This window comes from Nyctereutes procyonoides, unplaced genomic scaffold (genome assembly GCF_905146905.1).
Source record: "Nyctereutes procyonoides isolate TBG_1078 unplaced genomic scaffold, NYPRO_anot_genome, whole genome shotgun sequence".
Classification (NCBI taxonomy): Eukaryota; Metazoa; Chordata; class Mammalia; order Carnivora; family Canidae; genus Nyctereutes; species Nyctereutes procyonoides.
In genome coordinates this window covers 17,781,813-17,794,934 of record NW_026575131.1, presented here as the reverse complement: position 1 = coordinate 17,794,934, position 13,122 = coordinate 17,781,813, and the positions used below count along the sequence as shown (strand labels likewise).

Here is a 13,122-nt window from a genome sequence, read left to right as displayed (position 1 = left end):
TATATTTTATACTTATAGTACATCTCAATATAGACTAGCCACACATGGCTAGCAGCTTCCATATTGGACAGTGAAAATCTAGAGTTACTAATATGGTTAAGCAATTAACTTACAGGTAATTAAGTCGTGAGACAACAGTCACCTGAGTTCTTGATTATTCTTTCCTCATGACTTATACTTTGACTTTATTCCAGAAATTAAATTATTGAAGTAGTAAGTACTACTGATTATAGTAGAGAACTATCCCTTGATTTCAAAGAGAGGTAAAAATCTTGATACAGCCACAAAGATGAAGAAAGTTACTTAAAATCTTAGAGACTGTTCTCCTTGTCTCTAAGATAGAAGTAATAATATCTATCTCATTGTATTTTTGTGAATTAGATGAGCAAAGTAAAGCACTTCTGCAGTGTCTAGTACAGAGTGAGTGAGGTTCCATTCATTAATATTGTTAGTATTATTAACTTTGCTGTATTTACTATTGTTTTCCTCGTCCACATGTTTCTTTTCTGGCTTCTTCTCAAAATAGAGTTCTCATCTCTACTTACATTTCCAGCTCTTAAACTTTTTTGACAGTAAGTTAGTAGGAAATATATGAACTATCAGGACTTCACACACATATATTCAAAGAAAGACACCAGAAGGATCAGGATATTATTGGTTTTGTTTCACTGCTATATTCCAAATGCCTATAAGTGCTCAACATAAAATATTTACTAAGTGACCCGTGCATGCTGTTATACTCCAATTCTTTTTAATTCTAATTTACCTATTTTAATAAAAAAAAAAAAAAAACACTGGTCATGATCCACTAAATTGACTTTGTGCTTTGTGTAACCCGTGCTTTGTGTGGCCTTCATTCCACCCACGAGGCACACCTCCTGAGGTGGACAGAGGTAATTTGCTTTAAACACAAGGTGACATAGCCTTCTCGTCACCCCCAACTCATCCTTTTCTCTCATACCCCACATCTATTCTACCAGCAAATCTTCCTGATTTTACCCTCAAAATACATACAGAATTTGACCAACAACCTTGCTACCACCCTAGAGTCAGCCACCATCACCTCTTGACTGATGACTATATTAACTTCTAACTAGTGCCTCTGCTTATTCACTATTCCCTCCACAATTCATCTACAACACAGCATACATCAAGACCCTTTTAAAAAATAAGTGAGATCATATCACTTCTCTATTCCAACTATGCTATGGTTCCTGAGGGCATTTAGAGTAAAAGCTCTATTAAATATTCTCATTTATTCATTTTCTCTTACATCCATCCCCACATTACCTCCTGGCTCTCAACTATTGCTTCCTTCCTGGTCCAACCATGCTAGCTTTCCTGCTGTTTTTAGAACACTCAGCTTGTCAAATGTTACAACCTTGGCATGCACTATTGTCTTTGCCTGATCTCTCTTCTCTAAATATCCACAAAGTCAACTTATTCAGCTCTAAGTCTTTGTTCAAATGTTATCTTCTCAAGAAGGACTGACCTTACTTGAAATGGCAATCCACATCCCAATCTCCCACACTCTCACCACATTTTGCTTCTCTTCCCCCATTGCACTATCATCTTGTAACTTGATGCCATTTTCTACCTCACCATGACACAATGTAAACCCCACACGGACAAAGAGTTTTTGTCCATTTTCTCCACTGAAAACTACGTGTATTGCATAAACAGATGCCAAAAGGGATCTGTTTAACAATAAATTAACCCTAATGTTTTTTTGAAGAAAATCACTCAAATCTGTCCAAAGAAAAAGTATTGCCAAAATTATTTTTGCCTCTTTATTGCAGGGGGAAACATGCATAGACACAGTAACAGAAGGAAATGAAAAATAAAAGCACAAAATAATGGATAATAAAAGCTTAAATATGCCTCATATTTAATGTAAATATATGTAATGGAAACATAATTATCAAACACTTGCTGCATTTATTGAGTTTATATCATTGGCTAAACACTAAGTAAGCAAATTCCCACAATGTGTTTTTACTTGCCATTTGTTATAAGATAATCCCTATATCATGAACAGAGTTTCAACTTTAATACATAAAAGATTACTCATATTGGTTAGCAGAATATCACACTAACTTTTAACTTAAATTTAATATAGAACCTAGAGGAGCACCAAAGTATATAAAGTATACAATCAATGCTTTTTAGAAAATTGGTATGAGCCCAGTTGTTCTCTATGATATAATTACGAAGATTACCAATTCTCTAAATAACATTCTACGTAAAATTTACCTATACCAATTAATCCAATTCTTCCATAGAAATTCTCAAACCTTTCTTATCAACATATCCAGAGAATTAAATTGACCTTTAAACTGTTTTATGATGGGGATCCTTGGGTGGCTCAGCGGTTTAGCGCCTGCCTTCGACCCAGGGCATGATCCTGGAGTCCTGGAATCAAGTCCCACATCAGGCTCCCTGCATGGAGCCTGCTTCTCCCTCTGCCTGCCTGTGTGTGTGTATGTGAGTGTGTGTGTGTGTGTGTGTGTGTCTCCCCCTCTCTCTGTGTCTCTTATGAATAAATAAAATCTTTAAAAAAAATAAACTTTTATGATGCTTAACATTTTAGCAAAATGGATACTGCTTTTTCCATAAATTTGCTCAAAAATATGTAAATTACAACTGAAAACTTTATGATAGACTCATCTTGTTTTCTGTTGTTACACTTCCACTTCTTGCATATATCTTCTTTGGGAAATTTCAAGGTTGCTCTATGAAAGTTAATATAGTAAATAATAATATTGCTGCAGTACAATCCTTTTTCATTTTGGTCCCCTCTACAACAACAGAACTCAAATTTGAAACTGTGTAAATGAAAAAAAGAATCCAAGAAAAGAGTATTCTAGTCTAAATATCTGTGTTCTCTAATCATTACTTGAAAAGGCAAAAATCTATAAATAGTTGGTCCATTTTTCTTCAATGCAGATTAGAAGCAGTCAAATATAATAATTTAGGAGCAAGACTGAGACATCACAGGGGATGAACATCCATTTAGAAGAAAAAAAACTTTACTTTAAAAGTCCTGCATCAGACTCCCTACAGGGAGCCTGCTTCTCCCTCTACCTATGTCTCTGCTCTCTCTCGTCTCTCATGAATAAATAAACTAAAATATTTTTTTAAAAAGTTGGAGATTTTAATTTATAATCTCTTACTGATTATGAATTTTTGCCATATATTTTCATTTAAGTATGTGAAGAATGTTTTAAGTTTGACAGAAGAGTTAAAAAATCTTGAATATATGCATTTCTTCAAGTAACGTGTTTTACCTTGCAATACTTTTGTCCTCATCCTACACCAATTTTGCCCTCTTGGAAAAGAAAAATTACAAGCTACTTTTTAAATTAGTTTCCTTAGGTATCATAAAGAAATTGTGCTTAGGCATAAAATCGGTTGTCTCCTCAAGAGATGGGCACTGAATTTTTTAGAGGTGAGAGGTGATGATCTCCGGAACTTATTTTCAGATGCATGAGCCAAATAAATAAATAAACAGATAAAAGGAAATACAAACAAATGGACACACGGACAGAACAAATACAGTAAAATGGCGTAAAATTCAAATTTAAAAAAAAAGCAAACAGAAACAGCATGTATATGTGTATTCATTATACTATTCTTTCAACTTTTTAGGTGCTGGTTAATTTTTATAGTAACAAAGAAGGGAAACAATAAAAGAAACTAAAAATACTAAATGTAGTTTATGTTTCATTTTATTTAAAAAAATTTTTCTTTTACTTTGCCACTCACCCAGCAAACAAAACAAAATTAATTTTTGATTACTAAAATAAGTTATTTGCGAAAGTAAAAATCACATTCTTTTTAAGATTAGATATGAAATCCCTGGGTGGCGCAGCGGTGTAGCGCCTGCCTTTGGCCCAGGGCGCAATCCTGGAGACCCGGGATCGAATCCCACGTTGGGCTCCCGGTGCATGGAGCCTGCTTCTCCCTCTGCTTTGTCTCTGCCTCTCTCTCTCTCTCTCTCTCTCTCTCTCTCTCTCTCTCTCTCTCTCTGTGTGACTATCATAAATAAATAAAAATTAAAAAAAAAAGACTTTAAGATTAGATATGAAAATACTGGTGGTTTTTAAAACTTCTATTTTTCCTTGTATACTAGAGATTACAACTTTAAGCTCCTTTTGGAAAAAAAAGTCACAAATTAATATCCTCAAATTGTGATTAACTGTTATAATAGTACAGTGCGTGTGTATTACTAGGTATTCTTATATTTGCTTTGAAGAGAGAAGAGCTTGCAAAAATTAGGGAGTTGGGAAGAGAATCCAATTATCAGAAGAGGAAATTAGAATTTTCTTTCTGGGAAAAATATCTATTTCTCTTTGCTACTGATAGAGTATTATTTCAACATTTAAAATTATTTAACATATAACTCAAGTATAGTTCTAACCTTAATTTTAAAAATACAGTTTATTGTTACCTCCTAGGCAGCCAATGAATGAAAGCAGGATCAACTGTTTCCATGACAACATCATCTTTAATTGCCAAAAACAAGAGTAACTCTTGTCCAGTCTCTGATGAATAGAATGCTTTGTCTTCAGGTAAATCCTTTAATCTGTAAAATATATGTACAAAGAAGTTAGACTTAAAAAAATTGCTTTTAAAACAGATTTTCTTCTTTTCATAAAACTGCCATTCACAGCCACTCAAAATCCTAAAATGAAACAAATCTTTTGTGATACAGAAGAGAAGATGTATGAAATATAGATACTTCAGAAACACTTTTTGTGGGGTCTCTGAGTGGCTCAGTCAGTTGAACATCTGACTCTTGATTTTGGCACAGGTCATGATCTCAGGATCCTGAGATTGAGCCCCGCGTTGGATTCTGAGCTGAGCTTGGAGCCTGCTTCGGATTTTCTCTCTCCCTTGACCCCTCCCCAACTTGCATGCTCTCTCTCTAAAAAAAAAAAAAAAAGTTTTTAATAAAAACTTTATGTAATGGATATGCAGATGGAAGCAGCTTCACAGATTTATAAATGTTCAATAATACTAAAATATTAAATATTAAAACTTTAGCTAGATAATAATTAGAACAAATAACATATTATCCTAAAATCCTAACTTTTCTCATTTTTCTCTAATGATAACATTTTGATGAAACTAAGAGTCAAATCATGCAGATATCGTGAAGCCCCATTTTCATTGTCTCTGAATCCCTAATAAGACATATAAATTATAAATAGCATTATCAATGCTCATATTAAGCCTATTTTTTCAGAGACAATTGCAGAAAGCCCTCAATTATATATGCTGCATAAACCAGATTAAAAAATGCTAATGGTGGAAATTGTTCAGTCTGAGAATATTGCAAATGAAACAATTTTCTACTTTCTTTCTTGAATTCTCACAAACTCAATTGAACGTGCTGATCGAGAGAAAATAATTACGTGGATACCTTGCATCACTTTCAGTGGCCATTCAAAACTAGTACAAATGCATGGTTAATGATCAAGGAGACTAGATGTGCACACCTAAAATTGGAGAATCTTTTCTGGACTGCTGAAACTCAGATGGTTCCATACAGGGGAATTAATGACTTTGACTATCATCCACATCAGGAGAAATGCTTACTACTCTGGTTCAGCAGCTGCTATGCATTGAGCTATATTAGTTGTTGTTGAGCAAGACTGAGAAATCTCAGCTTTCCTAAGACAGTGGTGGTTTATCATGAGATCTTGATGTGTGATGTGATGTATCTGATTGGAATGAAGTGTGTCCAGATAACAGTGTTGATAGTAAAAATATGACAACTTGCAAGTTTGTACTTAATATATTAAATCAGTCATTTCTGTCTAGTAATGTTATTCTTGTGCACTTGTAATCTAATACATGCTGTTGAGGGGGAAGTAAGAGGTGGAACTGCAACAAAAATACCAGCATTTGGGTATGATTTGGTCCATGGGAACCTGAAACAGGTAGAAATACCTTTTGAGAACTACTGTTCTCAAACTGCAGGCAAGTTACTTACACCATCATGGGATCTATGAGCATCTCTCACTAGCCCCATTACTACAAATTCCAAGTATCTTGGGTTCCCCTATTACAAACACTGCTAAATAAATTCAAGTGCAAGCAGTCTACTTAGGTGGTGAAGGACAAAAAAAGTCAGCATATGGAGAAAGGAGACAGGGGGAGGAGGGAAGTCAATAAAGGGTAAGAAATAAAGCCACTAATCCCGATGTTTGACTGGAGCTTACTCTTGCTGGGGAAACTCTGGAGGTCCAGGCCTAGTAGAATGCATGCCTCAGAGTCATTCAAGACTTATCTAGAGTTGCCCAAAGTTATCCTCGCCAATGAACAAGAGAGCTGGGGTGTTTATACACCAACCTTCATTAGTCACCATTTGAAGGCTATTTTTAGGAAGTATTAACTACACAGTACTTCTAACCTCTGGTAGGGGGAAACAAAATGGCTCCAGAGGCCAAAAGCATGACTTCAGCTGGAAGTGGTGTTGCACTGAACTGGAAGTGGTGTTGCACTGAAGTGACAAAAAACTAGAGGGTATGTGTGGGGAAGATGTAGTGTTTATCACAGCAGGCATATGAACCTGAGAGTTTTTGAAGCTGTTTTCAACACCATCAGATCCCAAAAGACTGATGGCCAAAATTACTCAATGATTACTCAATGAGGACACACATTCTGCCACAATCAATCATTACACTTCTCAAGCTTTTCCAGTGGCTGAGTTCCCCTACTTGGATCAAAGGCTTTCAGACAGATACTTAGCCTTCCTTCTTTTATTTCTTCTCAATCAGTGACAGATTTTGTGTTCATAATTGTTTTCAATTACTAAACTGAATGATAACTGAAATCATTCTAGATTATATTTAACTTATAACTGACATCCATAAATGTTATAATCTCCTCCTAATAATGCATGTCAGAAAAGTTCTCCAGAAATCATAAGAAGGGTAACATAAACTACACAAACATACACATGCATGTTCACACACACACAAAGTAGAAAACCAGGAGATTTTTTTTTAGGAGATTTTTTTAAAACCCTCAAGTAAAATACAATGGCAGTCACAAAAGGCACGGGAATATGAAATGCAATGATATTATATATGATGTTTCAGATTCATAAAAAAATCGGATATCAAGATTTATTAAAGTCTGGAGAAAATAGGTAAGTCTTGAACAGAGGAAAGGCTTGAGAAAAACAGTGAACTGGTATCTCCTCCTGTGAGGAGTGAAAGCTATCCAGTTTATACACTAAATCAAATCGGAAAGAATGTGGTAATAACAAAAAAAAAGAACATAAAAAGAACAAGTAGTTGGAACTTTCAGGAAAGAAGAAAAGACAAATTTTAACAAAGCATCCTGTAGTAACAATATCATAATCATTAAAAAGCATCCAAGGAGGTGCTTGGGTGGCTCAGTTGGTTAAGGGTATGCCTTCAGCTCAGGTCATGATCCCAGGGTCCTGGGATTAAGCCCTGCATCAGGTTTCCTGCTCAGTGGAGACCCTGTTTCTCCCTCTCCTTCTGCCCCTCCCTATCCTTAGTCTCTATCTCAAATAAATATTTAAAAAAAAAAAAAGCATCAAAGGGCACCTGGCTGGCTCAGTTGATAGAGTATGAAACTCTTGATCTCATGGTCATGAGTTCAAGCCCAATGGTGGACATAGAGCTTACACACATACACACATACATACAAATATACATAAATGTATTACCTATTTATTAAAAAAAGCACATCCACATAAATATGAGAGACTTTTCTCTGTGTCATATAGAAAACAAAATATATGGTCTTTGCTCTGACATTGCAATGGAGAAAGAAAGTGTTATAAACACTTATAAATAGGATAAGGAGAAAATTACTAGATTGATACTCTCTGAAGGTAGGACAGCAGCTCATCCATCACTGGTTGCTCCAATGTTCCAAACATCCTGTATTAGAGTAGGCTTTCAAGTTTCAAGTTTTAATGTTTCTTGCTGAGCTTTAAGAACAATGAATAATTCAACTTGGGAGATTAAATCTTTGTACTGGACATCAAGTGAGTGAAAGCATTTCTATTAGAACAAAAAGATAAGTCACAGTTTGGGATTCAGCCACTATTTGAAAATAATTTCAGGAAAATGTGCATAAAGACATTAAAAAGATGATGCATTTAAAAATGATATTGGGCTCCCTGTGACTCAGTCGGTTAAGTGTCTGCCTTCAGCTCAGGTCATGATCCCAGGGTCCTGGGACTGAGCTCCCATCAAAGTCTACTTCTCCCTCTCTCTCTGCCCTTCTTCCCCACCCCACCCTCCACTCATGCTCTCTCTCTGGTGCGCTTTCTCTAATAAATAAATAAAATCTTTTAAAAAATGTTATCTTCAAAGTACCTGAGTGGCTCAGTTGGTTGAGTGCCTGACTCGTGATTTCAGCTCACATCATGACCTCATGGGTAATGGAATCGAGCCCTGCATCAGGCTCCACACTCAGTGGGGATTTTGCTTGTCCCTTTCCCTCTGTTTCTCCCCTCACTTGCCCTCTCTCTCTAAAATAATAAATAAATCTTTAAAAAATGTTATCTTCCCAACAATGCATCCCCAAAACAGCATGCCTATCACTTAAATTTTAAAAGTATGAAAGTGTTCTAGGAAGTTCTAAAGTCTTTTTGAAAACTCATCCATTCAATAAATATTTATTGAGCATCTAATAGGGGCTGGGATTTCAAGTCTCAAGGAAGGTAGCAGTGAGGACGACATTATCAGGTCATTGATGAATGCCCTCAGGCATTCCTGCCCACAAAAAGTAAAGCACAATTCAAAAAATTACAAAGTATTTATAAACTAACCACTGTGAAAGGTATAATGCAGGGGTAGAAGTCTTTGAAAAGCTCAGTGAGATAGGCCCTCATCAGGAAGGTCAGGGAAAGCTCCTCTGAGGAAATAAAGTTTAATAGAAGAAAAGAACGTATCATATAATCAAAGGCAAGGATGTACTGAAGGGGAAGGAAAGGAAGGAATTTCCCAGGTATAGACAAATACTTGGTATGGCTTTGATCTGGCAAAGAGCCTGGTGAGGAGTCACTACCTGGACCTTCTCCCATCAACTACCACCTCATCTCCCAAGAACTGCCCCAGCACCCCCCTCCAACACACTGGATTGACTACCTAAAAGGTTAATCCCTGGTTCAGCAGGGGGCTTCCAGAATCCTGATCTGGCCCATATCACTTCTGATTGGTCAGTATCCATGCCCTACCTCTCTGATTAAATATTTTGGCAGTCAGCTATGGACATAAGGAATAAAATATGCAAGGGCCTTGGGCTTAAGGGTTCATGGCTTGTTGCCAGAACAGAAAGAAAGCTAATGAGATGAAATGCAGGTGGCCAGGTTGAGTGTGGTATGAAATAAGATAGCAGATGTATAATGCCTGGCTGCAGACCTCACATGTCTGGCTAAGAATATTAGTATCAAGATAAAGCCCTTTGAAAAGTCACTGTAGTATTAATCAGTAATTGCCATGATCGGATTTGCAATGAACATTCAAATCAGACATATTATATAATCTGTATTAGACTTAAAAGGATGAAAAGAAAACATTTTGCAACACATTAGTTTTGTTCTTATCTTCAAATTCATAGAAATCAGAGGCTAGACAATATTAGGTAAACTATCTAATTTAAGAGAAGAAAAACAAATATTCTAATATTCTTATATATGCACCCATACATACACATACACACACAGAAACACACTGAATAAGGTTTGAACATAAAACCTCATTTAGGAATATTCTTTCTAAAAATCATGTCACCCACTTTTAATCAGTGCTGAAGTAGGGCACTGACTTTATAAATAATGAAGGTAATTAATACAATCACGACCTGACTTCTCAGCATTGCCAAGTATTGTCACGGAGAGAAGGGACATAGAAAAGCCTGTTCCATTTCTGAAATCACCAAGCTAAAATAAATACAAAGGAAACTACTGAAGCAAGACAAATACAAATCAAAATGTCATCTGCTACATTAGGAATATTCTACTAGTCATAGGAATGTTGTAAATAAAAGAAAAAATACCCTTTAGAATTTTCTCTGCTAATAGACATTTGCATCTGGGGGCTACAGCTTAATATATTCATAACACGTTTCTCAAGGCAATCTTTAAGTAGCCCCCAAATTTAGTACATATTGACAACTGTACTATCTATGCTTAATGTCAGCAGAGCTAAAAAATGCTAGACCTTGGACTCAAAACCAAAAATGCTCTAAATAGTTGTTCCTGGTTGCTCTAAAAGAAGAGGCCATTTGTGGCTTTTGTCACATACTTTACAAAATTGCTACCAAGATTATAGATCACGAAATATTGATAATATATTTATAATATTAAAAGTCCATGGGTAACTTTGAATGTAGTCTTGGCAAACGCTCAGAGTTAAGTTTCTTTATGTGGTGGAAAGTTTAGGTGTGAGAATGATCTGGTTTCATTTGTATCAGAGTAACTGGCACTTAATAAGCATTCTCTTTTCAATGAGACAAACCCTACAGAAATTTTGTCTAGATGGATTGTTTAACACATCTCTCATATCCACAAAAAGATAACTATGACCCTGACATCTGAGGAAAAAACTCCATTCACTGAATATATATTGTTCTGAACCCCCACCAAATGCCCCTCCCTGCCCCTACCAAGGAGCCAAAACAACCCTTGAACAGATTAGAGATTTATAGTATAGTGAAACATTCAATTATTAATGGATAAAAGTTTGATGCCTATGGGTTTTGTATTTTGAGTCTTCTAAAACTAGTATTAACTCACTATCATGGAATGCAACCATAATACCACAGCAGTCAACTAATAAATAAGTTTAAGGGCTTTATGAGACCGTACGTCCTACCAGATCAGAAATCAGGCATCATCTACCTCCCTTGTTGTTTTCATTCACAATCACCATTCATTCATAATCTGCACATCTTCCTGAAACGCAGGTGATCTACTCTGCATACCAAACCTCTTCCCTGCTGGAACTGAACTGGCAGGGAATTAAATTTACATGAACATTGGACTCCCAAGTCCAAGATTCTTGACAACTCCACACACATCCTCCCTACAACTCACAAGTGTTCAGTAGCTAAAGAGAGGGAAGCTCATAATGTGCCCAGTCTGATCATATCTTCACACCAGCAGTTCTATGTTTATAGTAGCACAATCAGCAAACACAGCAAATGCCAGCTGGAAGTCATCCTGTGCTCCCAGGGACCCCTACAGCACCTGATCTTCCTTCCTTCATGCTCAACATTTTCAACACCTCCCATTACGGTTAGTTTGACTAAGGTTTCTCTTCAATTAGACTAAGATGTGCAAAAAAACAGTGATCTATAACCTGTTGCAGGTTAAGGCACCTTCTGTGAATCAGCCAAACCTATGGATTCAGCTAACTAACTCTCTGCCTGAATACATACAGACTGACAAAAGTTTTGCACACAGTTGTTTTTCTACACAGATATATCCACATAGATATTATCTATCTACATAGATATAGATATATAGATATAGATCTAGATATATGAATGTATATATATTTGGGTATTAATTTTTGTTCCTGGGTTCATGCAAAATTATCAGAGACTATCAAAAATAGAATTAAATATAAATTATACAGAGAGAAAAAATATGTTAAAAAATATTCTGAGAAGGCTACTGTTGAAGGCTTGATAAAGAAGCTGAAATTATGAAGCTGTTTTTGGTATAGTGAGGCATGTCATCTCTGACATCCAGTTAATTCTTTCTTCTGGCCTTTTAGCAATCAATGTACACAGGCAGAAACAGAATCAGTCACGTTGTGCATACATCAAGTCGATGAGTCAGCTATATAAAAAACTTTGCCAGAACACTCTGAGTTGCCTTGTGTTGATTTCAGAGCCTCTGTACTTTGTGCTCAATACAAAGACATCTTCTCTGGCAACTCCGAGAGATCCCCCTGTCCTCAATTCAAAGAGATTTTCACTGATGATGTGTCAGGAAAAATTACATATCCATTTTTCAATTGGTTCCACTGGCTTCAGCCAAACGCACACTGAAGGGAAAGGACAAGGCCACCAGAACATGCCAACCCATTTCCTGCTTCATAATATTAGACAAAATGTCAACCTTTCTTAAGTATACTCCAGAGAGCGCTTACTTCAATTCACTTGCTTTATGTTAAGCCTCAAATGAACTTGGCCATTTCCAGGGCACGCTGTTTTACAAACATCTCTCCAACAACGGGTGACTACTTAGCATGCAACGTTTGCCCTTGTAGTATGCTCAGGACAATACTTTTGTTTTGGAACAAGTCCGAATTTCAAAAAAAGAAAAAAAAATTGTGGGATTTTCTAATGGAGCCTTCATCCCTGAAAAAGACCTTGTCTAATGTTTTTCTAATATAGTCAGACCTAAGGTGCTCTTTTGGAATTTTTAAAAAATTTCATACCTTGGGACACTTGGGTGGCTAAGTGGTTGAGCATCTGCCTTTGACTCAGGGTGTGATCCCAGGGTCCTTCGATCGAGCCCCCCGTCAGGCTCCCTACAAGGAGCCTGTTTCTTCCTATGTCTCTCTGTGTCTCTCATGAATAAATAAGTAAAATCTTCAAAATTAAAAAAAAATAAAAAAATTTCATACATCTATTGAAAGAAACCTTGTGAGGGCACTAGACTGGCTCAGTTGGTTTAGCATCTGGCTCGTCAGTTTTGGTTCAGGTCATGATCTCAGGGTTGTGGGGTCAAATCCCACATAAAACTGCTTGCTCAGCAAGTCTACTTGGGATTCTCTTCCTCCTTCTGCCCCTCTTCCCCACTCACACATGCATGCTCTCTCTCTCAATAAATTAAAAAAAAATGAAAGGAAAAGAAAAGATCCTTGCCCTCATTAAGGGACTTAGACTTTGGGGTCTCACCACATTTAATGATAATAAGAAAACTAAACAATAAGCAAATTCTGGGATATATTTTTATCCTTGACATTTTCCAAATTAAACAGGAACAAAATGAACAGACATTTCCATAATTATAAATGCTGCATGAGTTTTCTTTCCTTCTTATCAAATAGGAAATTACTGCCGATCTCATGATATGGTGATGAGGAGCAGTGTACCTTTCCTAAGTTGGCAAAC

General features: G+C 36.3%; 1 protein-coding gene across 1 annotated transcript in view; it reads right to left on the bottom strand.

The window, feature by feature from the left end:
* Window positions 1-4,571, bottom strand: part of CNTN3 (contactin 3) — a 247,363-nt gene extending 242,792 nt beyond the window's left edge. The window contains exon 1 of the mRNA XM_055343752.1: window positions 4,451-4,571. Within this exon, the coding sequence (XP_055199727.1) occupies window positions 4,451-4,505 (55 nt within the window). The 5' untranslated portion in view covers window positions 4,506-4,571. The remainder of the gene's footprint in view (window positions 1-4,450) is intronic.
* Between the last annotated feature and the right edge of the window lie 8,551 nt (window positions 4,572-13,122).